Source organism: Blennius ocellaris (assembly GCF_963422515.1).
Source record: "Blennius ocellaris genome assembly, chromosome: 7".
Lineage (NCBI taxonomy): Eukaryota > Metazoa > Chordata > Actinopteri > Blenniiformes > Blenniidae > Blennius > Blennius ocellaris.
The window spans coordinates 30,221,271-30,248,500 of record NC_137656.1 but is presented as its reverse complement, the minus strand read 5'-3'; the positions used below and the strand labels follow the sequence as shown (position 1 = coordinate 30,248,500).

Here is a 27,230-nt window from a genome sequence, read left to right as displayed (position 1 = left end):
TGCGCTGTCACACGGGGGCGAGTGCGATCGGGCGCGAGCGGAAGCAGCATTTATTGTTCAGGGTCTGAACGGGCTCAGGAGCTCTTCTGCATGTCTCCTCCACTTCACTGCACAAATCCTCTTCTACTGCCCCCGGATGAAGGTAACGTCGAGAATCACTCACTTCCCATGTTCCGTCCGCCTCTTCCAGGCGAGTCCGGCTCACATAACATTTTAAACCAACGAGTACTCCCCTCAGTCCGCCTGGCTGAACCCGGGCAGCGTGCGCCCAGCAGCCCGCTAAGCAAACAACCGGTACCGGGGCTTCTGGAGCAAGAGGCGGCTCAGCTTTTCGTGTCGTGTCTGGGAGCGATTAAAAGCAGCTCGCTACAGTGTGTCCGGACGTGTTTACCTGGCAGTCAGGTGTGACAGCTGAGCAACGCGCGGCCGAACCTCACCGAACAGGCCCGTCCACCGACGTGACGCGCCTGTCACCTCTCACATTAGAGCTATGTTTGGACACTCGCCTCTCAGCTGTCGTGGCGGCTTGTTTTTTCCATTTACCTCGCTCTCACTTTGTAGAAAACACCCGGTACAGTCACGAGTTGTTGTAGTTTGTTTGATATCAGAACTGTGACTAAAAGAAGTGCTGTTTCCATATGGTGGTGAGATGAACTGATGCCATAAGGACACGGGTCTGCCCCAGCAGGGCACAGATCTGCCCCAGCAGGGCACAGATCTGCCCCAGCAGGGCACAGATCTGCCCCAGCAAGGCACAGATCTGCCCCAGCAAGGCACAGATCTGCCCCAGCAAGACACAGATCTGCCTCAGCAAGGCACAGATCTGCCTCAGCAAGGCACAGATCTGCCCCAGCAGGGTACAGATCTGCCCCAGCAGGGTACAGATCTGCCCCAGAGGGACACAGATCTGCCCCAGAGGGACACAGATCTGCCCCAGCTGCTGGAGGCACTGACTTATGTGACCTCTCAGTGTGTAAACAGGTTATGCAAGTCTTCTCCAAAGTGTTCCTCCAAGCCAATCAGAGAAATGCTGGGGCATAATATGGTCATCCTGTTAGATGTTGATCTGTAGAGTAGAGAGCTGTATTCCTCCCCAGGGGGAAACACAAACACAAACACAATGTACACTGCTCACAATGTATTAATGTCCTCCAGTGCTTATACTTGAACATCCCAGTGCCAGGCATAGTCTGTCTCACACCAGGACAGCTTGAATATTCTATAACCCCAGCTCAAAACACATTTAATTCAATTACTGCTCCTATACATGTATTTAAAGCCAAGTGTGTGTGCCTGACACCAGGAGAGGTCACAAGTAAAAACATTTGACAGCCCATTCTCACAATATCCTTCAACTACAGCTAATGAGAAAAGTTGTCAAACACATTGTCAAGTATGTCTTTTTACATTTTGTTAATACAAGCGCTATGTTCAAGTAGAATTTATTAGACTGTTGGATTTCTTTTCTTGTTGCAGCAGTTGCGTGGTGGTTCAGTGGGCAGCAGTCTATCTCAGAGCTGAAAGACTCTAGTTCAGTGCTTGGGGCATCTCTGGGAAGTTTGCATGTTCCCCCTGTGTCTGCAATGAGCTTTAACCACCAACAGTCTGAAGATTTTCACGTTAATTAGGAACTATGCATTGTTTGTCTTTTCGTTAAGTCCTGTAACCACTCTGGAGTGGCTCCATGAAGCTAAATCATACGTTGATCAATGTTTCCATCTTAGTTTACCTTAAAATCAATATAGTTTTACAATAAGTGAAAAATAATTGATGGAAGTTGAAAATATGGTTAATTGTGCATCTTCTTTGCGTAACCCCATAAAGAAAGCAGACGGGCCCTCATATTGAAAAGTAAGGCAACCACTAATTCTGTGTCATGATTCTAAATAATTGATCGACGATGAACTAATGTGCTGCAACAGCTTATCTCTGAGGTGAGAGGGCCTGTGTGGACGGGAGCAGGTGATTTGTGGAGCAGCCAGCAGTAGATCATGATGAGCAACACACACCAATACAGAAACAAATGAGTTATTTTGTCTTGCTTTGCTTTTCAGAGTAACAGGTATGCCAAAGGAAAAATATGATCCTCCAGATCCTCGCAGATGCTACACCATCATGTCGTCCGAGGAGGCTGCCAGCGGGAAGAAGTCTCATTGGGCCGAGCTGGAGATCTCTGGTCAGTCTCACCGAATCCTGCAGCCAAGCCCAGACCTGAATCTGACAGCAGACAGAAGAGAAATATCCACACTTTACTTTTGTTGCAACATCAGAACAATACAAGGAACATGTCCAGGTGACTGCCTGAAACCTCTGTTTTCCTCATTTTGCAAACAAACTGATATCCTGTAATCTGTGGCGAGAGGCACCATGTAAACTATATATAAGCAATTTTTAAACTATGAAGTAACTGAGTTCATGTTAATGAGTTTACAGTTTCAAAAAATGTTTGAAAACATTTAAAAGTCCTATTTTCTGGAATAGAAACCACCTGTGAGAGAAGCTGTCTATTTCAGTCATATGTTCTGTCCATGAAAATGGCTACAAAAGGTAATTTCTAAAATTAGTAATTTTAGATTATGTTGAAAATATTAAATGTCCATTTGAACTTTATTTATATACAGTGGTCCCTCGTTTATCGCGGGGTTACGTTCTTAAAAATAACCTGCAATAAGCGATATCCGTGAAGTCGTTAATGTTTTTACAAGTATTCTATATGTTTTAAGGCTGAAAAATCCCTCAGCACTGTTATACACTATACACTTTTCTCAGACAGGAATGAACATTTTCTCACATTTCTCTCTTGTTTAAATAAGTTCAAACCTTGGTAGATTTGAAAACATAAACATACCTCTGCCTTTTGGCTGCGACCACAGGTTCCTTTGTTGGTGCAGAACGTTTTATCGATATTGTGGGTTTGTCAGGATCAAAACTTGCAACACATGCAGCACTTCAGAGTCACACTGCTATGATCAGATATTGATGTATATTTGGCAAGTCGAACGCATTCGAGTACATAAGACACAGCACGGAGATTGATTGATGAGGGTCTACAGTCCCAATCAGGACACACAATACAATGTTCACGTTCATACGCTGTTAAAAAAAAAAAAAAGCATGTAAAATTGCACACAAAAAAAATCCACAAAGCAGCGAGGCCATGAAAGGTGAACCACATTACAGTGAGGGACAACTGTAGTACCAAATACAACACAGTCAACTTTTGGTGCTTTTAAAATAGAAAATAGAAAAACCCAACAGATCCACATGAGCAAGCAGGTTTGTTTGCGAGTGTGGGGAAAAAAACCTCCCTCTAACAGGAGGAAACCTTTGTAGAAACCGACTCAGAGGTGGCGGCATTCTGCTGACCGGTTGGGGTGAGAGAGTAGAGGAGAGGAGAGGAGAGGATAGGGAAGACAGACAGATAGATAGATTGAGGGATAGAGGAGAGGAGAGAATAGGGTGAGATAGATTTGGTGGGGAGATACAAACCTTGATTCGGGTAATCGGCAAGAAGCAGGTAGTACGGATAGAGACCGGTAGAGAGAGTGTTTGAAAGTGTTTAGAAGCAGCCCTAACTGTAACCTTTAGCAAATAGAAAAGTTTTGAGTCTGGCCTTAAAAGTAGAGACTGTAGCCCCGTTTCCACTGCACAAAAAGTGCGGGGACAGAACGGAGCGGTACGGAGCATAGCCGGAGCCAAATCCGGTACCCGTTTCCACCGCATAAAGTACCTTTAAATGTGGGCGGGGCTTAAGAGCTCCGCAGATATGTGACATTACAACAGTCGTCTCAGCTTGGCTGCGATCTAGATCTTATGAATCCTCTGTTGTTGTTTACATCCTCCACTTTGCACTTGTTGTTTAGTTAACTGTTATTTTTTGCAGCCACAGAGCTGCAGCTGCAACTTCCGTGTTTGTCCTGAGAGAGCGAATGCTCTGGTGACTTGCCCCACACCCCAGCGCGCCCCGGCTGGCCGCGGCACAGAGCCGTGGTGGTGCGCAGCTCCGAGACACGGGAGCCTTGAGCTTTCTGCTCAAACGCAGGAGCAGCCATCGCGTCCGTGGACCGTCCCCACGATGCAGCGGCACTGACGGTTGAACAGAACGCTGACCGCCTCTGCCTCGAATTTGAATAGAAACCACAGATCCACAGACCGGCACGCCGTGCACTGTGGATCTGTGGTTTCTGTTCAATGCAGAGAAGCTTGGAGCTCGGAGCCTCCGTGTTCCGGCACGGAGCTGCCGGAGCGCAATCAGCGCCGGAGTGGCTGCTCCTGCGTTTGATCACGGCGTGTGGCGCACCCCACGGCCCGCGGCGCACCCCCACGGCTGACGCTATGCTGCAAACAGAAAGCTCCAACGCCATGCAAAGTCCCAAGCCCCACGACAAACACTAAAGCTGAGCAGAAAAGAAAAGAAAAGGGGGGGGCAAAAAAAAACCAACCAGTGCAAAGCTGACCACACTGACAGCAGAGGATTTATCCAGCCAACATATTAACATATTGAGGGCGTGTAGTAAATCACTGACCAATCAGCAGCTCCTCAAACTCAGACCCGTTCCATGGTCCCGGGTACCCCTACGGAAGGGTAGTGGAAAAGCGACCGCCTTTGGAGTGGTTTGGAGCGGTTGTTTCCACATTCCTGCGTTGGAAACGCGAATCGTAACAGACTATACCGGTCTATCCCCGCACTTTTTGTGCGGTGGAAACGGGGCATGTTTCAGCCTCCCTAACTGAAACTGGGATCTGGTTTCACAAGACAGGAGCTTGAGCGCTGAAGGCTCTATATTTAGAAAACCTAGGAACCTCCAGTAACCCAGCACTCTGAGAACCAAGTGTTCTTCTGGGGATATATTGGACTAACAGTTCTTTAAGACATGATGGGGCCTGGTTGTTAAGAGCTTTATAGGTTAGAAGAAGGATTTTAAACCCTATTCTAGATTTAACAGGGAGCCAATGAAGTGAGGTTAGTATTGGAGTGAAGTGATCTCTTATGCTGGTCCTTGTCAGGAGTCTCGCTGCAGCATTTTGAATTAATTGAAGACTTTTTAAGCAGTTATTTGGACATCCTGATCATAGGGAGTTAAATAGTCTACTCTTCAAGTAATAAATGCGTGGATTAGTTTTTCGGCATCACTCTGAGTGAGCATGTTTCTAGTTTTGGAAATATTACGTAGGTGAAAAAAGGCAGTCCTCTAGATTTGTTTAATTTGTGAGTTAAAGGATAAATCCTGGTAAAAAAATAACTCCCAGGTTCCTCACACTGGTACTGGAGGTCAAAGTAATACCATCCAGTGTGACTATATTTTTAGATCATTTATCTCTCAGATATTTTGGCCCAAATGTAATCATTTCAGTTTTATCTGAGTTCAGGAATAGGACATTACTGCTCATCCAATCCTTTATATCTTTTAGACAATCTTCTAGTTTAGAAAGTTGGTGATTATCGTCAGGTTTCATAGATAAATAGATTTGTGTGTCATCTGCATAACATCGAAGCCATTCCCTACAGGAAGCATGTATAAAGTAAAGAGTATAGGACCTAAGACAGAACCCTGTGGAATTCCATATTTAACTTCAGTCTGGACAGAGGAATTATCGTGAACATGAACGAAGTGGAAGCTGTCTGATAAATATGATCAGAAACAGTTTAGTGCTGTACCTTTAAGCACGATGTGTTCTAGCCTCTGTAATAGGATGTTCTGATCAATACTACCAGTGTTCTGATCAATACTACCAGTGTTCTGATCAATAGTACCAATGTTCTGATCAATAGTACCAATGTTCTGATCAATTGAACCAATGTTCTGATCAATGGCACCAATGTTATGATCAATAGCAACAGTGTTATGATCAATAGTACCAATGTTCTGACCAATAGTATCAATATTCTGATCAATAGCATCAATGTTCTAATCAATAGCACCAATGTTATGATCAATAGCACCAATGTTTTGATCAATAGTATGAAAAGCAGCACTGATATCTATCAGGACCAGAACAGAGACCAGTCCTTTGTCTGAGGCCATGAGAAGATCATTACTAACTTTGACCAGAGTGTCTCTGTGCTGTGATGAGATCTAAAGCCTGACTGGAAAGACTCAAATAAGTCACATAGTTGACTTGCTATCACTTTTTCTGGGATTTTAGAAATAAAAAGAAGGTTGGATATTTGCCTGTAGCTTGTAGGAGTGTCCCAATCTGATATTAATATCAGATATCTGTCCAATATCAGCCAAAAAAGTAGTATTGGATTTATCGGACTGCATCTAAAATCTCCGATATAAGTTGTCAGGTTTAGGCTATAGACATTTATTAAATCTGCAAGAAAGAACAAGACAACAAGGGTAAGTTTCTTTTACTCATGAGGAGAACGGACAGGAAGTGCTCTAGTCACCGTTCCTGACCCGCTCTGAGCTTCTGCCGTTCTCCTGTGCTCTTTATTTCCATTAACAAATGGGAGGGTTTACAGGATATGCATCAGAGAAATAGACAAGTTGTTGCGCTTGACAGTTATCAAGAGTAAGCACAATCTCAGGGCATCCTCTACACGTGGATCACCACCGAGGTGGTGCTACGGGGAAGACACAATGTTCCTGTTTTATCAGTCTTGCTCAGTCTTGCTCAGAGTGCTTCTACCAAGACTCAGAACACATGATTAGTCAAAGTTAAACAACAGCGCCTGAGTGATGCTGCTAAATAAAGACAGAAGAAACAAGACTGAGATTAAGCATGAATATGGTAACTAAATGGAATAATACTCTAACATAAGTGCTCCAATAAGCCGGCCATTTTCCGCTCCAGCACTTCTATACATATAGCCCCGGTTCCACCGCACACAAGTGCCGGGACGGAGCGGAGCGGTACAGAATAGAGACCCCGACCGAAATTTTGGGTCACGTCCCCACTGCAGAGAGGAGCGTGAAAAGTGGGCGGGGCTTATGAGCTCCGCAGAAATGTGACATAACAGAAAAGAACGTCGTCAGATGTAGATCTTATGAATCCTCTGTTGTTGTTTAAATTCTCCACTTTGCACTGTTATTTTTTGCAGCGGAAAAAAAAGAAGTAACTTTTTGCAGCAGTCATTTTTTGCAGCGGAGAGCTGCAGCGCAACTTCCGTGTTTGTTTTGAGAGAGCGAACGCTCGGCCACTTGCCGGCGACTTGAGGAAGGCCTCTGGAAAGCGGAGCTGCCGGAGTGCGGTCAGCGCCGGAGACGAAAGCTCCAGACTCCCGCATCCCGGACGCGTATCCACGCCACGGCGAGCTATGCTGAAAATGCTAAACAGAAAACTCCAACGCGATGCGAAGTCCCTCCCCCCGGTCTCCCCCTGCCTCAAGTCCGCTCTTTCACGACAAACACTCAAGTTGAGCAGCAAAGAAAAGAAAATGAAAATAAAAACAACCAGAGCCCAGCTGACCACACTGACAGCAGAGGCTTCATCCAGCCAGCACATTAAAATATTGAGGGCGTGTAGTAAATCACTGACCAATTAGCAGAAAGCAGCTCAAACTCAGACCCGTTCCATGGTCCTGGTACCCCAACGGAAGGGGAGCGGAAAAGCGTTCGCCTTTGGAGCGGTCTGGAGCGGTTCAGACCGCATTCCTGTCGTGACACGCGAACCGGAGCGGTTTAGACCGGTCTAGGCCGGCACTTTTTGTGCGGTGGAAACGGGGCTTAAGTGACTGGTTCACACACCAACAAAGTAGGTGGTGGTAATGTCCCTTAATGTTGGTGCCACTGTTACAAATGCCAAAGAAGAAGAGCACCCGGATCCAGCCAATAGAATGTCTCTGATCCAGCATGCAGAGCCCACATGATCGCAACAACAACAAGATGTGTGCACTCCTGCAGGAGTGATTCCTCGCCACCACGACTTTGACAAAACCCCAGATGCATAAAGAAGTTCAAAAGTGTATTGCAGCACAATGCTTATCTTGTTAGAATAACCCTCCTCATCGTGCTCTGACTGCAGAAAGTGGAGATGGAGGAGTAGTAAAGGTTGTCAGCAGTTTAGTTAACTGACTGATTATTGTTTGTTTTATGCTCTTATTATTAGAGTGATGTTTATTTTGTTTACACTGTAGTTTTTTTTTTTTTTAGTGAAGACTAAGAGCAATGATCACAGTGTTTTGGGCACAGTCAGTGAAACTGGAGCTGTGAACTATTAACATTGAGCAGTTGGCCTGTGGACAATATCGTGTTGTTGTTTTTGTCCCCACCCTCAGTTGTTCCCACCATATACTGACAGTCAAAAAAAACTGATGTGAACGTGAATTGTTTGCACTTTAAAAGTATAATTTGTTTTTATTAGATTTATTTAGGTTATTTTTCAGGGTCTTCTAATTAATTTTTTTTATTGATTTTATTCAATTGTAGAATACTGTAGATATTGAAGGTTAAAATGTATGTCACCAGTTGGTTAATAATAAATGGGTCAGTTTTTCTCATATCAACTGTTGTTGACTATTGTTCTCCGTTTGAGTAACATCGGAGTATATCGGATCGATATTGGTATCGGCTAGGGATGCTCGATATTGGCTTTTCTACCGATATCCGATATTCCGATATTGTCCAACTCTTAATTTCCGATACCGATATCACCGATACCGATATCACCGATACCGATATATGCTGGCTTTTTACATCAAAACTGTTAGGTAACAACAACATAAAATATCTCCTACTGTGGAATTAACACATTATGCCTAATTTAATTGTGACGCCCCACTGGATGCATATGTGAATCAAACATGGCTTTCCAAATGTACACACTGAGAAAAATAAGAGAACAACTTAAATTCTGGAAAAAAGTGCCATATTTATTTAGTGTTAGAGAGAAACCTCAACAACAAACTCAACAACACCACAGACAATATAAAAAAAAGGAAGAGGCATATCTGCAGTCCATTAGTTGTAAACAGTCAATGAATGAATAACTGGACATAACTTGTCAAATAATAGACTCAAACTGGGCTCAATCTCTTTTAAGAGTAACAAAATAGTGCAAATATAAACAAGAAAGGCACAGAAATGCTCACAAAATTAAAACAGCCCTCCTTTAAAGTGCAACAAAAACAAAGACTGAAGTTGACTCGTCCATATAACTGGTCTATTTCTTTTCCCATGTCCTCATGTGTAAGAGGGAGATTGTTCTCTATGAATACAAGCATCTCAGCATCTCAGCAATGTATGAGATTTCTCTTCTCATCAATGATGTGGGCACCAGTGCTGAACACTGGTTCACTGTCAACACTGGTGCAGGGTGCAGTCAGGTACTGGTACCAGTGTGAACAGTGGTTCACCGTCAACACTGGTGCAGGGTGCAGTCAGGTACTGGTACCAGTGCTGAACACTGGTTCACCGTCAACACTGGTGCAGGGTGCAGTCAGGTACTGGTACCAGTGCTGAACACTGGTTCACCGTCAACACTGGTGCAGGGTGCAGTCAGGTACTGGTACCAGTGCTGAACACTGGTTCACCGTCAACACTGGTGCAGGGTGCAGTCAGGTACTGGTACCAGTGCTGAACACTGGTTCACCGTCAACACTGGTGCAGGGTGCAGTCAGGTACTGGTACCAGTGCTGAACACTGGTTCACCGTCAACACTGGTGCAGGGTGCAGTCAGGTACTGGTACCAGTGCTGAACAGTGGTTCACTGTCAACACTGGTGCAGGGTGCAGTCAGGTACTGGTACCAGTGCTGAACACTGGTTCACTGTCAACACTGGTGCAGGGTGCAGTCAGGTACTGGTACCAGTGCTGAACACTGGTTCACTGTCAACACTGGTGCAGGGTGCAGTCAGGTACTGGTACCAGTGCTGAACAATGGTTCACTGTCAACACTGGTGCAGGGTGCAGTCAGGTACTGGTACCAGTGCTGAACACTGGTTCACCGTCAACACTGGTGCAGGGTGCAGTCAGGTACTGGTACCAGTGTTGAACACTGGTTCACCGTCAACACTGGTGCAGGGTGCAGTCAGGTACTGGTACCAGTGCTGAACACTGGTTCACCGTCAACACTGGTGCAGGGTGCAGTCAGGTACTGGTACCAGTGCTGAACACTGGTTCACTGTCAACACTGGTGCAGGGTGCAGTCAGGTACTGGTACCAGTGCTGAACACTGGTTCACTGTCAACACTGGTGCAGGGTGCAGTCAGGTACTGGTACCAGTGCTGAACAGTGGTTCACTGTCAACACTGGTGCAGGGTGCAGTCAGGTACTGGTACCAGTGTGAACAGTGGTTCACTGTCAACACTGGTGCAGGGTGCAGGGTGCAGTCAGGTACTGGTACCAGTGCTGAACACTGGTTCACCGTCAACACTGGTGCAGGGTGCAGTCAGGTACTGGTACCAGTGCTGAACACTGGTTCACTGTCAACACTGGTGCAGGGTGCAGTCAGGTACTGGTACCAGTGCTGAACAGTGGTTCACTGTCAACACTGGTGCAGGGTGCAGTCAGGTACTGGTACCAGTGCTGAACACTGGTTCACCGTCAACACTGGTGCAGGGTGCAGTCAGGTACTGGTACCAGTGCTGAACAGTGGTTCACTGTCAACACTGGTGCAGGGTGCAGTCAGGTACTGGTACCAGTGCTGAACAATGGTTCACTGTCAACACTGGTGCAGGGTGCAGTCAGGTACTGGTACCAGTGCTGAACACTGGTTCACCGTCAACACTGGTGCAGGGTGCAGTCAGGTACTGGTACCAGTGTTGAACACTGGTTCACCGTCAACACTGGTGCAGGGTGCAGTCAGGTACTGGTACCAGTGCTGAACACTGGTTCACCGTCAACACTGGTGCAGGGTGCAGTCAGGTACTGGTACCAGTGCTGAACACTGGTTCACTGTCAACACTGGTGCAGGGTGCAGTCAGGTACTGGTACCAGTGCTGAACACTGGTTCACTGTCAACACTGGTGCAGGGTGCAGTCAGGTACTGGTACCAGTGCTGAACAGTGGTTCACTGTCAACACTGGTGCAGGGTGCAGTCAGGTACTGGTACCAGTGTGAACAGTGGTTCACTGTCAACACTGGTGCAGGGTGCAGGGTGCAGTCAGGTACTGGTACCAGTGCTGAACACTGGTTCACCGTCAACACTGGTGCAGGGTGCAGTCAGGTACTGGTACCAGTGCTGAACACTGGTTCACTGTCAACACTGGTGCAGGGTGCAGTCAGGTACTGGTACCAGTGCTGAACAGTGGTTCACTGTCAACACTGGTGCAGGGTGCAGTCAGGTACTGGTACCAGTGCTGAACAATGGTTCACTGTCAACACTGGTGCAGGGTGCAGTCAGGTACTGGTACCAGTGCTGAACACTGGTTCACCGTCAACACTGGTGCAGGGTGCAGTCATGTACTGGTACCAGTGTTGAACACTGGTTCACCGTCAACACTGGTGCAGGGTGCAGTCAGGTACTGGTACCAGTGCTGAACACTGGTTCACCGTCAACACTGGTGCAGGGTGCAGTCAGGTACTGGTACCAGTGCTGAACACTGGTTCACTGTCAACACTGGTGCAGGGTGCAGTCAGGTACTGGTACCAGTGCTGAACAATGGTTCACTGTCAACACTGGTGCAGGGTGCAGTCAGGTACTGGTACCAGTGCTGAACACTGGTTCACCGTCAACACTGGTGCAGGGTGCAGTCAGGTACTGGTACCAGTGCTGAACACTGGTTCACCGTCAACACTGGTGCAGGGTGCAGTCAGGTACTGGTACCAGTGCTGAACACTGGTTCACCGTCAACACTGGTGCAGGGTGCAGTCAGGTACTGGTACCAGTGCTGAACACTGGTTCACCGTCAACACTGGTGCAGGGTGCAGTCAGGTCCTGGTACCAGTGCTGAACACTGGTTCACTGTCAACACTGGTGCAGGGTGCAGTCAGGTACTGGTACCAGTGCTGAACACTGGTTCACTGTCAACACTGGTGCAGGGTGCAGTCAGGTACTGGTACCAGTGCTGAACAGTGGTTCACTGTCAACACTGGTGCAGGGTGCAGTCAGGTACTGGTACCAGTGCTGAACACTGGTTCACTGTCGACACTGGTGCAGGGTGCAGTCAGGTACTGGTACCAGTGCTGAACACTGGTTCACTGTCGACACTGGTGCAGGGTGCAGTCAGGTACTGGTACCAGTGCTGAACACTGGTTCACCGTCGACACTGGTGCAGGGTGCAGTCAGGTACTGGTACCAGTGCTGAACACTGGTTCACCGTCAACACTGGTGCAGGGTGCAGTCAGGTACTGGTACCAGTGCTGAACACTGGTTCACCGTCAACACTGGTGCAGGGTGCAGTCAGGTACTGGTACCAGTGCTGAACAGTGGTTCACCGTCAACACTGGTGCAGGGTGCAGTCAGGTACTGGTACCAGTGCTGAACACTGGTTCACTGTCAACACTGGTGCAGGGTGCAGTCAGGTACTGGTACCAGTGCTGAACAGTGGTTCACTGTCAACACTGGTGCAGGGTGCAGTCAGGTACTGGTACCAGTGTGAACAGTGGTTCACTGTCAACACTGGTGCAGGGTGCAGTCAGGTACTGGTACCAGTGCTGAACACTGGTTCACTGTCAACACTGGTGCAGGGTGCAGTCAGGTACTGGTACCAGTGCTGAACACTGGTTCACTGTCAACACTGGTGCAGGGTGCAGTCAGGTACTGGTACCAGTGCTGAACACTGGTTCACCGTCAACACTGGTGCAGGGCGCAGTCAGGTACTGGTACCAGTGCTGAACACTGGTTCACCGTCAGCACTGGTGCAGGGTGCAGTCAGGTACTGGTACCAGTGCTGAACACTGGTTCACTGTCAACACTGGTGCAGGGTGCAGTCAGGTACTGGTACCAGTGCTGAACACTGGTTCACTGTCAACACTGGTGCAGGGTGCAGTCAGGTACTGGTACCAGTGCTGAACACTGGTTCACTGTCAACACTGGTGCAGGGTGCAGTCAGGTACTGGTACCAGTGTGAACAGTGGTTCACTGTCAACACTGGTGCAGGGTGCAGTCAGGTACTGGTACCAGTGCTGAACACTGGTTCACTGTCAACACTGGTGCAGGGTGCAGTCAGGTACTGGTACCAGTGCTGAACACTGGTTCACCGTCAACACTGGTGCAGGGTGCAGTCAGGTACTGGTACCAGTGCTGAACACTGGTTCACCGTCAACACTGGTGCAGGGTGCAGTCAGGTACTGGTACCAGTGCTGAACACTGGTTCACTGTCAACACTGGTGCAGGGTGCAGTCAGGTACTGGTCCAGCAGGGAAGAGGGCCTGGTTGAGCCTCCAGTACTCCACGGACATTTCATTCACCGGGCTTCTCCTTCTTAGCCACGAGTCTAGCGTGTTGTATTTGTTGTTGTTAAACGTCATCAAGCGCGCGCCCGTAAACGTCCCATGCTGCGTTCATGCAGACTCGGAAATTCCAATATCGGTTGTAAAAATCCGATACCGATATTTCCAAATATTACATTTTTAAGTCAATATCGGCCGATAATATCGGCCCGCCGATATTATCGGACATCCCTAGTATCGGCTAATACTCAGGACTGCAATATCAGTATCGTATCGGAAGTGAAAAAGTTGTATCGGGACATATCTACCCGGTGTCATGAGCCTATGTCATGTATGGGTTTGACTTTCTGAAATGAGCAACAAAAAGTATTGAACATTTTCATGACATTCACATTTTTTGAGATGTAGACTTGTGTTGGAAATCTTCTAAACCCTGTGGCTCTGAGATGCCATATCGTTTCTAAATCTGCACAAGCTGAAGGAATAGTGAACTGTGAAGTTGTTGCACTCAAAATGTTCCCACAACCTACTCAAGGACTTCAAATGTATATCACACCTTTTCAGACACAAATGTATCCTGAGATCAGCTCAAGGGGGCGGCCACTCATGGAGCCGCTTATTTCACTCACTGAAATACAAGATGCTCTTTGCTGCTGCTGTTTCTGAAAATTACATATAAATTCAAAATGAGCAACACTTGAACAGCCTCACAGATAGTCACTGTGTGTGTGTGTGTGTGTGTGTGTGTGTGTGTGTGTGTGTGTGTGTGTGTGTGTGTGTGTGTGTGTGTGTGTGTGTGTGTGTGTGTGTGTGTGTGTGTGTGTGTGTGTGTGTGTGTGTGTGTGTGTGTGTGTGTGTGTGTGTGTGTGTGTAGGGCGGGTGAGGAGTCTGAGCAGCTCACTCTGGACCCTCACCCATCTGACAGCTCTGCATATCAATGACAACAATCTGAGCCGCCTCCCTCCAGACATCGCCAAGCTGCCCCACCTGGTCTACCTGAACCTGTCGTCCAATAAGCTCCGCAGTCTGCCGGCCGAACTGGGCAACATGGTTTCTCTCAGGTACCCCGCCCATCCCCCTCTCCTCTGCTCACAAGACATTCTAAAATGACACCACAAGATTATTAAAAAAAGTCAAAGGTTTTGACTCATTGAACAGTTTCTGTTTCCTTGAGAAAAGTCAACAATCCAGAAATTGATAAAGTGATGATTAACATGCGGTGATGCAACATTCTAGAAAAGTGTGAACCTGCTGAGTCGATAATAATTCCAGATGACAGGCAGACCCACACTCTGACTCCTGGGGCGTTTCAGAAAGCAGGTTTTGTGAAAACTCAGAGCTTGTTAACCCTGAAATGAGGGAAACGCAGAGTTTTCCATTATTGAAGGCTTAAATGGTCCACTGTGTACCTCTAAATACTACACTGTGATAAATTGTAGGACTAGTAACACCAAAAAGAAAAAGAAAAAAAATATATATATATACATATATATACACACACACACACACAAAGAAGTATACAAAATACATATTAAATCAAATGTAACTTCAGGGGCCGCATATAGTCCAGTTTCATCTTGAGTGGCTGGACTGGTAAAATAATGTTCTAATCACTAGGGAAGCACCGGTCCACGTTTTTTCACTTCTGATCCTGATACCCGATTTTGTATATCTACCAATACTATTCTGATACCAGAGCTCTTTTTGCTTTAATATTATTATTATGATTATTGTTGATGTTATATGAGGCTGTCATAAACTCCTCTCTACAGTAAAGCAATAAATGTAGGAATGTTTGCATGTATTCTCTCAAAAGACAACTTGAGGTTAGTAGAAGGTCAGAAAAGGAAGCAGTACAAAGTATTTTAGTTCCACTAAGACAATGGAACTAAAATACTTTGGCAATGTTGGTGTCTGCATGACGTCATCCTCTCATAATAAACTAGTTCTATCTTTAAAGACGCAACTTCACTGAGGTGTGAATCTCCTGCTGACAGCCTGGAGGAGCTGCTGTTCATTGTTTTGATGTCAGAGCTGTTCTCTTGGAGAGCTGGAGTTTTAAAACACTGATGTCTGGCAGCAGAGCGCCACCTGCTGGGCAATGGCTTTGATAACATCTATGTTGCTGCATTGCTTTGATAACATCCACGTTGCTTTGATAACATCCACTTTGCTTTGATAACATCCACGTTGCTTTGATAACATCCACGTTGCTGCGTTGCTTTGATAGCATCCACATTGCTTTGATAACATCCACGTTGCTGCGTTGCTTTGATAACATCCACATTGCTTTGATAACATCCACGTTGCTGCGTTGCTTTGATAACATCCACGTTGCTTTGATAACATCCACGTTGCTTTGATAACATCCACGTTGCTGCGTTGCTTTGATAACATCCACGTTGCTGCGTTGCTTTGATAACATCCACGTTGCTTTGATAACATCCACGTTTCTTTGATAACATCCACATTGCTGCGTTGCTTTGATAACATCCACGTTGCTTTGATAACATCCACGTTGCTTTTATAACATCCACGTTGCTGCATTGCTTTGATAACATCCACGTTGCGTTGTTTTGATAACATCCATGTTGCTGAGTTACTTTGATAACATCCACATTGCTGCGTTGCTTTGATAACATCCATGTTTCTGAGTTGCTTTGCAGTATTTTGAGTGCAAAATACGTCCAAACAGCAACATGTTGTCATGAACAGTTGGATAGCACAGTGCTGCTATGTTAGCTTGCTGGCTGGCTGCAAACTGTGGACTGGATTTCCTGACTCATTCCTCCACGGCTCATTGAAACCCGCCTCCTGTCAGGAAATCCAGTCCACAGTTTGCAACGAGGAGCAGTGGCAGAGAAACACTGTGGAGTCATTTGAGCAACAGTAAAGCAGACGAAGCTTCATGTGTCAGAAATCTCTGATCCATAAATTACGTTGGTATCGGAACCCGATACTGATACTGGATCGTATCGGCCCCATCCCTAATGATAACCTTTGAATTTCCACTTGAAAGTGTTTCTTTGTGGCCACAGGGTACGGTTGAATTTTGAAAGATCGCACAATTAGTACTAAAAATTGACAACAATCTCAACATAAAGTCAATTTTAATTAAACATTCTACACAGAATCCTATATAAGCTCCTGCTTGGTGGTTTCTGGGGCTGGTTGGAGCTTTTAGTGGCCAGTTTTGATCCACAGGCCTCATGTTGGACTAAAGTAAATTTAAGCGCAGTGGCCCCTGCTGGAGGCTGTCCCTTATTATGGTGTGTTAACAGTTAAATCCTCTCCATGGTCGAATATTTATCTGTTCTTACCGGATTCCTAGTCCGAGGTTCTACTGGACACATTAGTTAGAGGCTTTCAACAAGGTGGTGCTATTTATTCGTCCGTCTTTTTCAAAGATTGACCGTCCAAATGACGTCTGGAGGCTCGCGGCTTTAAACTCCAATGAAATGAAGCTGCTGCCACTTAAACTGTCTTTAGCAGACAAATACTGCCTGTGCGGGCAGTGTACTTAACGATTTTCTACCTATTTATTATTTCTACCTGTCTGCTGCCATCTTAAGTTAAATGTTAAGTTAATGGAATAAATCATTTGAACTGATGATGAACAAAATGAAGCTTTGTATTGTGGTTGTTCAGGCGCTTCACTCAAGGTTCAGTACTGACACTTGACTGAACTGATTCAGATCAGCTGTTCTGGAACTGGAAACTCTGAATTTCACATCTCTGAGGCCACGTTCCTGGGTACTTCCTGGGTACTTGAAAAACTGTGATATTTCTCTGCGTTTGGGTTTATTTACACATAAACCAGCTCCGACTCACCAGTGAACCAGGCGGATATGAGGGTCTGTAAAATTAAGATTTGTTTTTTAAATGGAGAGGGGGGAAATGTCAGGTTTTTTTTAAAAACCCAGGTACTTGTAAACATGGCCTCAGAGTGATTTGACTCAGTTCAGGGAGAGACTCTGAGATTGTTAAACCTCCTTTCTGGAATAAACCCCCTTGGTTATATGAGATGTTCTCTTTTTGCAGGGAATTGCTCTTAAACAACAATCTTTTACGAGTTCTGCCTTACGAACTTGGGAGACTTTTCCAGTTACAAAGTCTGGGACTAAAAGGTGAGGCTTCTCCTTTTCAGTTCTTGTCTGATGATTTGTTTTGTGACCCCCCCCCCGCACCAACACACACACACACACACACACACACACACACACACACACACACACACACACACACACACACACACACACACACACACACACACACACACACACACACACACACACACACACACACACGATCCTGAGTCATATGCCATCTGTGTTGTAGGAAATCCCTTGTCCCAGGACATCCTCAATCTGTACCAGGAGCCAGACGGAACCAGAAAGCTTTTGAACTACATGCTCGACAATCTCGCAGGTTAGTGGTGCAGCTGCCTCACGTTACCCCCTGGCTGTATGTTGGACTTTGTTTGTGTGTAATGGCCACTTTATTGTCCAACCTGAACACCATAGACAGCATTTCACTGTGTCAGTCAGTGCAGAGCTCTAAACCTCCCGGTCTGTTCCCAGTGCACCCAGAGCAGCTGCCCCAAAGACCATGGATCACTCTGAAAGAACGAGACCAAGTGGTCCCCACAGGTTGGTTGATGGGGGCTGGGATGTTAAACCTGCAGCCACTACAGTAGAGTGAACAGGCCTGTCACCGGTACAGAGTGAGGCTCAGTTCAGCAGTGTTCCTCACCTGCTGGGAGCTCAGCAAGACATTCCGACTCATCGGCCAACATTCACCACACGACAAATACTGGAACACTGTACACACACACACACACACACACACACACACACACACACACACACACACACACACACACACACACACACACACACACACACACACACACACACACACACACACACACACACACACACACACTTTTGAGATTGTCAAGAGTTGTAGGCAGCTCTGGAAAATAACTGGTACTCTAATTTACCTTTAAAAGCAAGTAATCAGATTACATCTTTAAGCAACACCGATAATGTGTGTGTGTGTGTGTGTGTGTGTGTGTGTGTGTGTGTGTGTGTGTGTGTGTGTGTGTGTGTGTGTGTGTGTGTGTGTGTGTGTGTGTGTGTGTGTGTGTGTGTGTGTGTGTGTGTGTGTGTGTGTGTGTGTGTGTGTGTGTGTGTGTGTGTGTGATTAAATATCTCAAATCAATCTGTCTGAATGTATCGTTTTAATATTGATGGAATGTCGCAGCTTCACAAAAAGATGAAATTCAGATTCCTACATCATGTCCGTCTCTCCCTCTGTTGTGTGGTCTCCCTGCAGAAGTGTTCACGGTCATGTGCTACAATGTGCTGTGTGACAAGTACGCCACACGGCAGCTCTACGGCTACTGTCCATCCTGGGCCCTCAACTGGGAGTACCGCAAGAAAGGCATAATGGAGGAACTCACCAACTGGGACGCTGACATCATTAGTCTGCAGGTGTGTTTGAGGAATGGACTTCGATCTGCACAGAAAGACACAAGTGACTATATGTAATCTTAATTAACATCCACCATGCTCCTTTTTACATTGTAATTAGCAGGTTAGATTTTGAACAAAGCTCTTTGTTCTTGAAGAGCCATTTGTGCTCCAGGTGTGTGAACGGCTGCCCCGCCGTGTGAACGCCTACGCCCTTTGACTTTTCAATAACATTTTGATAACTTTTAATCAGTTGTACATACTGGCCAAAGATAAGGCTGTAGACATTGCTGCCTGGGAGTAAGGGCCTCCTTACACATGCAGACTTCCTGTTGACTTTAGAGTCTGGGTGTCTGGCCGACATGCATGTGTCTATGGAATTTCATGGATATAGGTGAAACGTGCTGCCTGTGGTAGATTCCTACATCCATTATAGATGTTACAAATGTGTAAAATTGGACACAAAGACATTTTGCCACTTCTGATGTAGGTAAAGCTTCATGCATGGGTGAGCTTGTTTAGGCCATAAAGATGCTGCAGTTCTGCTTGAAGCTGTTGTTATATGTAATCTGGGGCCTCATCTATAAAGGTTACTGAAGCATTAAAGGTCCTGGAAGATGCGTATACCACTTCCCACACAAAGTTTATGATTTAAAAAAATATACTTTGCAGGAGAATATTGGTACCGGTAGGACAACTTAGAACCTTGAGCAGCACATTGTGGAGACGAGGAACCTGCTGGTGCTGATGGTGAAGTGGAGAATTGATCCAGAGTCATCTCATTCATTTATTATCTTCAAATAACAGACTTATTGAGCCACATGATCATAAACAGCCGAGCTGCAGTGTTCTAGAGTTTTCTTTAATGGAATGTTACTGCTGAATCAGCAGAACCATGTTCTTATGTCATACTTTCATCTTCTAATGATACAGAGGATAGAACTGATTGATTTTCAATGATACAGAGAAAAGAACTGATTGGTTATCAATTGTGACAAAATGTAGCAATCAGTATAATTTCAGAGTAAGTATATAAATAGTGCAGTAACAGTCGTGAGTAAAGCTGCAGTGTCAGGAGCAACACTGACTGTCTGATACTGATGGTCTGTCTCCGGTCTCTGGGGACGGAGCAACACTGACCGTCTGTCTCCGGTCTCTGGGGACGGAGCAACACTGACCGTCTGTCTCCGGTCTCTGGGGACGGAGCAACACTGACCGTCTGTCTCCGGTCTCTGGGGACGGAGTAGCACTGACCGTCTGTCTCTGGTCTGTGGGGACGGAGTAACACTGACCGTCTGTCTCTGGGGACAGAGTAACACTGACTGTCTGTCTCTGGGGACGGAGTAACACTGACCGTCTGTCTCTGGGGACGGAGTAACACTGACCGTCTGTCTCTGGGGACGGAGTAACACTGACCATCTGTCTCTGGGGACGGAGTAGCACTGACCATCTGTCTCTGGTCTGTGGGGACGGAGTAACACTGACCGTCTGTCTCTGGGGACGGAGTAACACTGACTGTCTGTCTCTGGGGATGGAGTAACACTGACCGTCTGTCTCTGGGGACGGAGTAACACTGACCGTCTGTCTCTGGTCTCTGGGGACGGAGTAACACTGACCGTCTGTCTCCGGTCTCTGGGGATGGAGTAACACTGACCGTCTGTCTCTGGTCTCTGGGGACAGAGTAACACTGACCGTCTGTCTCCGGTCTCTGGGGACGGTGTAACACTGACCGTCTGTCTCCGGTCTCTGGGGATGGAGTAACACTGACCGTCTGTCTCCGGTCTCTGGGGATGGAGTAACACTGACCGTCTGTCTCTGGTCTCTGGGGACGGAGTAACACTGACCGTCTGTCTCCGGTCTCTGGGGACGGAGTAACACTGACCGTCTGTCTCCGGTCTCTGGGGATGGAGTAACACTGACCGTCTGTCTCTGGTCTCTGGGGATGGAGTAACACTGACCGTCTGTCTCTGGTCTCTGGGGACGGTGTAACACTGACCGTCTGTCTCTGGGGACGGAGTAACACTGACCGTCTGTCTCTGGTCTCTGGGGACGGTGTAACACTGACCGTCTGTCTCTGGGGACGGAGTAACACTGCCCGTCTGTCTTTGATCTCTGGGGACGGAGTAACACTGCCCGTCTGTCTTTGATCTCTGGGGATGGAGCAACACTGACTCCACAGGGTGGGGGAAAGGATGGGGCTCACCCCAGCACCTCCCACTGTGGTCCCACCACGCTCCGGGGCGGTGGGATATAGTCGGTGAGGCACGCTCGCTCAGGCGTGGCACTGCCGGGGGGGCTGGGTAGTGGATCTTGTAGTGGCCTGGGGAGTTGGAAGCACCCCCCCGCACACACATTTTTAGTAGGAATCTTAGGAATGTTTTGTATATATATAGGTGTTTGTACAACATTTGATGGTGAAGACAAATGATAATACTCTGAAAATACTTCTTGTAATAAGGAGACAAAGAACTGAGCAGTCTTTTACTTTAGACTTGGACATACTTGAGACACATTTTTCAAGATGGGAACGTGCATGACAGGAACATTTTGGAATGTGAAAATATTGAAAGGTGAAGCTAAAAAGACAGTCAGTTATTTTTTCCATCAGAGGTTTTCCTTATATTTAACATGACACTCTGGTTACTGTTCACCTGCTTGTAAACCTTCACCTCCATGTTTCATGAACTCCTTGTGTGTGTGCAGGAGGTGGAGACGGAGCAGTACTACACCATGTTCCTGGAAACTTTCAAGCAGCGTGGCTATGACGGCTACTTTTGTCCAAAGTCTCGTGCCAAACTGGTGTCTGAGCAGGAGAGGAAACACGTGGACGGCTGTGCGGTGTTCTTCAAGACCAAGAAGTCCGTTTCTTTTCATGCGTTACCAGAAGCAGCTTTGAAACCTTCCGCAGTACACCAAGGCTTTCCTCCCCATTACTCATTTCTGCTGCTGTGTGGTCTGTGCAGGTTTACTCTGGTACAGAAACACGCTGTGGAGTTCAATCAGGTTGCCATGGCCAACTCGGAGGGGTCGGAGGTCATGTTGAACAGAGTGATGACTAAAGACAATATTGGGGTTGCAGTTCTGCTGGAGGTCAATAAGGACCTGTTCTCTGGTGGTAAGGATGAAAAGGTGTATTTAAAAGTTCACTGCACAGAATGTGATTCAAAGTTCTTCATGTTCAAAAGTACAATAAGGTTGAAAAGCAACGAGATGAACCCCTTTATAAGAGTCTACTGGACTAAACACCCAGTATATGTAACAGAAAGCACCTTGACACACAGCGACTGTGGAGTGTGGTTAGTTTGGCTGGATCATCTGATTCACAGTGAAGTTTGTCATGTCAGCCTGCCTCCACCTGCTGAAGCTGTCTGACAGTTGACTGATGACTCCTGGACAGTGGTCTGCTTCCAGCGGGAGGTTCCATCCATCCTTCTGTGTGCAGGCATGAAGACGCCACAGGAGAGGCAGCTGGTCTTGGTAGCCAACGCCCACATGCACTGGGACCCTGAATACTCTGACGTGAAGCTAATCCAAACCATGATGTTCCTGTCGGAGCTGAAGAGCATCGCTGAAAGTGCCTCCGCCTCTATGGCAGCAGGAACACCAGCCTCTGATGTGTCCTCCATCCCCATCGTCCTATGTGCTGACCTCAACTCGCTGCCCGACTCTGGTAGGGTGCCACATGCACTTTTCATTGTTGGAGACTTTCTCCATTGGCTGTGAGGAAGTGTCTGGGCTGGGCAGACTTTGGAGAACAGGAAACAGACGTGTTTCTTCTTTGTGCTGTCTGTATTTGATCCAGGCGTGGTGGAGTACCTGAGCAATGGAGGAGTGGCTGAGAACCACAAGGACTTCAAGGAGCTGCGCTACAATGAATGTTTGACCAACTTCAGCTGCAATGGCAAGAACGGCAACTCAGATGGGAGCATCACCCACAGCTTCCAGCTGAACAGCGCCTACGACAACAATCTGATGCCTTACACCAACTACACCTACGACTTCAAGGTACAACCACCTTTTACACACTTATGCCTGAAGAAAGGTCAGTGTACGTCAGTAATTGTAGAGCAGCATGTTCATGAATGATAAACATAAAGAGAGGGATTAAAGTCACAATTAGTTTCTCTCTGGCTGTGGCTTAGTTGATAAAGTGGACTGACTTTGAATGTCAAGGTTGCTAGTAAAATTCCCATCTCACTGCTCATTGGCCGAAGTGCCCTTGAGAAGAAGAAGTGGTGTGTGTGAATGGTTGGAAGAGACTGATCATACATACACAGTGTTTTAAATGAAGTCTGTTTACCATCGGTACTCAAGCTGACTTGAGTACCGATCTGCAACAGCTGCTGAGTTCAGCAGCTGTTGCAGATATATCGTCCAGGGTCACATGTCACAAAAGACTGAATGATGGTTCTATACACTGTCCAATCATGGAGTCTCTCCACAACAGATTAGATTTTTAATTCGTATGGTGATGGCTATGCTTCAATCTGGCATTTCAGGCATTTCATGTAGCTTCACTGTAAAACCTGATGAGTTGGTTCAACTCACATTGTTTCACATGTAGTAAAGTACACACACTATCGGTGAGGACAAACCTGCTGAGTCTACGGTTATGTCCGTCTGTCAGTGGCTCCTGTTGGTGGGTGTCCCCTCCAAAGTTTGGGTCCATGCTGTGGTTGGGCTGCTTGCACCTTCTCGTCTTGTGTCTTTGTGGCTGCAGGGTGTGATCGACTACATCTTCTTCTCCAAGACCCACATGACGGTCCTGGGGCTCCTGGGACCTCTGGACAACCAGTGGCTCCTCGACAACAACATCACCGGCTGCCCCCACCCACACATCCCCTCTGACCACTTCTCCCTGCTGGCTCAGCTGGAGCTCCACCCCCCCCTGCCCCCCCCACTGAACCCGCTCAATGGGCTGCACCTGCCTGTTCACAGGTAGCTCGGCCTGCTGCCTCCAGGACCTGTACAGTTCACACACCTGCCCAAAAGGAGTGAAGTATTCCCCCTGTCTGCTGCTGCTCATTTTGGTTTTTGCACATTGTGTCATTTTCTTTCTTTTTTTTTTTCCATTTTCTTTCCTCCCCTTTAAAAGACTTTAAACCAAATGTAGGACTTGGGGAAATGTTGCTTGCAGTAATTCCCAGCGTCCCCTTGTGTTCCTCTTTGCCTTCAGTACGGCCTTGTAGATGTGTTCCTGCACCAGGCTGGCGCTGCTCAGGCCCACTGCTTGTTTCCTTCCTCACTTCACTGCTGGGAAATGTGTGTTGAATTCAGTCTGCAGAGCCACAGCCAGTTTTCACTCCCACATTCACCAGTGAGAGTCACACTACGAACCGGAATCTCACTTTTCAATCAGGCTTGGAAAGGTTCCTTTACATCAACAGATTTTTTCTAAACACAGATTTTTACTTCAAAGAATGTGATTTCTAATGATGCATTTTTCAAACCTGTAAGTGTGAAATGATCTGCCGGGGCTTTAAGAAAGCGTTGGTCACATGGCGGCACTGAGGAGACCCCTGCGTTGTGTGGAGGTCCTCACTGTGGTTCACTTTTTGTCCATTTTGTTGTGGATCGTGTTTCAACATGTTGCACATGGCTATAGGGGAGGCGGTCTGCTGCAGTTTTTAAAAAGAAAGCAAACGTCAGACTGAAAGCTAACAGAGCTGCATGAATGTTACTGAGGACTTTTCTTCTACATTCCAGCTCTGACTTTTAAAAGTCTAATTATCACACGTCATTGAGCTCAGCACTGCAGTGGAGGAGAATTCAGTGAGCTTTGTGTTTTCTGTCCAACATATGAACACAAATGAACCACATTATTTATGGCCTGCTCTTGAATTAGTTTTGACAGAAGTTTTTAAAGGTACAAACTGTAGATGAGCAGTATCGGCACTTTTTCACGTTCATATGGAGTCGCCAAAGAATTCTACCCAAACAAGGAACAGTGAGACTGTTTAGCAATATTTCCCAGTCAAATTAAATTCCTCAGAGGAATCCTTTCATAAAAGCAGCGTTTCTCCCACTCGGCTCACTGTGAGTTTGAGGAGCCTAATGATGGAGACACTTGTGGACTCAGAACGGTGTGTTAGTGTGAGACGATGAATGAGAAGCCTTTAGTGGAGCTTGTAACTCAGGGCAGGACTGAGCATCCAGCAGTTCAACCAAACAGGAAGCAACTCTTCTGAAGCCCTCCTGTAGAAGCACAGCTAACATGATCGCACACACGTGTTGTGATTCCCGTCTGCTGTCTCTGCATTTTTTATAAAACTGCTGATGCACTTTTGCTCCACAACCAAAAGACTAAATGGAAGTTTTTCAATCTAAGGTTTGCGTCGTCTAATCTGAAAAGTGGTCGGATAGGAAGCAGAGGGAGGACCAGCTGATGGTTGAACTGAACCTCTAGGTCAAAGGTTAAAGGAATGTATTTTCTTGCAGTAAACACTGTGGCCTTGCATAAATGAGATGGAAGTTCTTGCTTAAACCAGTGGCTTTGGAGAGGAGGCACAAAACACTGTCTGCTCTTTCCACCGTCGCTGTTCAGCCTCTCATCAGTCAAGTTGTCATATTTGGTAACTTCTACATTTCTTCTAGTGTCTGAAAGCAACACATCAGACTGGAGTAGTAGCAGATATTAATGTATAGATTATTACAAGAGGACAAGCAACTCATTTTACCAGAATTAATGGATCCTGTTTGGAAACAGTTTTTATCTGTAAACGTGGATACAAATCTGATAATGTTTGCTTTTACATTATATCACAGATTTCTTTATGAGTGCGAGAGAAAAGTTTTTAACAAATAAATTTAGGTAGAAATTTTCTTGGTGTTTTTCAGTGAGTGCCCTGTAAAGAAAGAATGAATAACTTGTGGTATGTATGCTAAAGGAGCCACAGCCAGTAAAAGTTGGGCTGCTGGTATAAACACTGACGAGAAAATGTGTTTAAAAAAAAAAAGCCTCAAATTAGAAGTCAATGTGGTGAAACCAGTCGTACCTCCAGCCTGGAGCACAGCTTGTGGAATGTAGGGCGCATTGTCACATGGTAGTGTGGGTCTGAGGCCTGCTGAAGGGTCGCTTCAATCCAAACATTACTAGAAGAAAGCCAAAGTTTGTGTGAACGCTGTCGTCTTGAGTCCTCGGCTTCAGCCTGGTTGGCCTGGAGTTGATCTTTGGTGGAGCGTTCTGAGGCCCATGCTTCACTCCTCAACTAACCTCACACTGTTTTCTGATTTTGTACACGAATGTACATATTTGAGAAGGATGCGGTGTCTTTCACTTCTCTGAGGGGTAATGAACTTTCCTACTGGTAACGAGGTGCAAGTTTTGATCACAAAACGACAGCCATGTGTTTGGTGTTGGATTTTGATCTTTACTGGAGCACTAAAGTAAGATCATGTGTGTAATTCCCACCTCCAGCAGTCTAGTCTTCCTGTATAGACTAGACGATTGTTTTTCAGCGACGGGCATTTTCTGTCTCCAACATGCAGTCACTCAAATGGTCCTTTGTACAACTCACCAGGTTTTTGAGAAGAAAAAGACATAAATGTTCAAGATTTGAAACCAGCGTGTCTTGATGGCTTCTCTTTCTGTCGTTCATTCAAGTGTCCTCAGAGCATTTCAAAGTTCATCCTTCATCAGCCTTGTTTCTCCTCTTCTCCCCTCCAAACACATAAAAACACAGCAAAGTGCACATCATATCTTTATTTTTTTAACAAACAATGTGCCTTGTTTGTACTGATTCTTCAGCTTCACGGCCCGTGACCCTCAGTGTCACCAGCCCATCATCCACTGGAGGTAGAAGCCACTTCATCTTTTATTTCAGAACATTTCCTCCTGCAGATTTACCCTGTTTGTGGCTCACATTTGTTTGTTTTTGTCTCAAAGAAATTGTGACTTTAATATGATAAAGCTTTCCCATCAATAAGCACATGGGATTTATTTTGTATTTCCCTCCCTTGTTCATTCAAACCATGTGACGACCTCCATGAGGTCACCTGATGGCCAGTGCAACCCCCCAGCGATGTTCATTAGAGAAACAATACATTTCTATCAAAACATTAACCCATTTTATTGGCATCCTTTAATCTAGTGTGTTATTCAAAGATAATCAGTGAGCAAAAATCTGATGATGCACAAATTCAGTAGAGGTACAAAAACTTTTCAAAAACTGTTTATCTCTTTAATTTACACTGCAGTGAAGCTCATCGCTCAAAAGGCCACAACAAAATGAAAGATGTTAGAAGATTAAAACAGGATGGAGCAGATCACTGCACTCCAGCAAGTACCCCCCCCCCCCCCCCCCAACTCTATAATGCAAGTAAACCTTTATAAAGATAAATAAACTTTTATTTCTTGATATTTAAAATTGGAATTGTATTATGAATAAAGACATTGCAAATATCCCAAATCAATAATCAAAACAACCAAAAACGAATAAAATGGACTGTCAGTTACTGATGACAAAAAATGCACTTGA

At 46.1% G+C, this 27,230-nt stretch overlaps 1 protein-coding gene across 4 annotated transcripts; it reads left to right on the top strand.

Moving 5' to 3' along the window:
• Positions 1-62: 62 nt before the first annotated feature.
• Positions 63-26,643, top strand: cnot6l (CCR4-NOT transcription complex, subunit 6-like). Of its 4 annotated transcripts, none has more exons than XM_080499366.1 (12): positions 63-142; positions 2,055-2,176; positions 14,247-14,340; positions 17,321-17,406; positions 17,618-17,707; positions 17,860-17,928; positions 18,617-18,774; positions 21,457-21,611; positions 21,717-21,868; positions 22,196-22,423; positions 22,556-22,758; positions 23,474-26,641. In XM_080499366.1, exons 2-12 carry the CDS (start codon positions 2,065-2,067, stop codon positions 23,693-23,695), a joined length of 1,569 nt encoding a protein of 522 aa, XP_080355492.1. In that variant the 5' UTR covers positions 63-142; positions 2,055-2,064; the 3' UTR covers positions 23,696-26,641. The 4 variants fall into 4 exon arrangements, with proteins under 4 accessions (XP_080355492.1, XP_080355491.1, XP_080355490.1 ...); XM_080499365.1 differs by having other exon boundaries at positions 14,154-14,340; positions 23,474-26,640; XM_080499364.1 differs by having other exon boundaries at positions 14,154-14,340; positions 21,457-21,868; positions 23,474-26,643.
• The last annotated feature ends 587 nt before the right edge of the window (positions 26,644-27,230 follow it).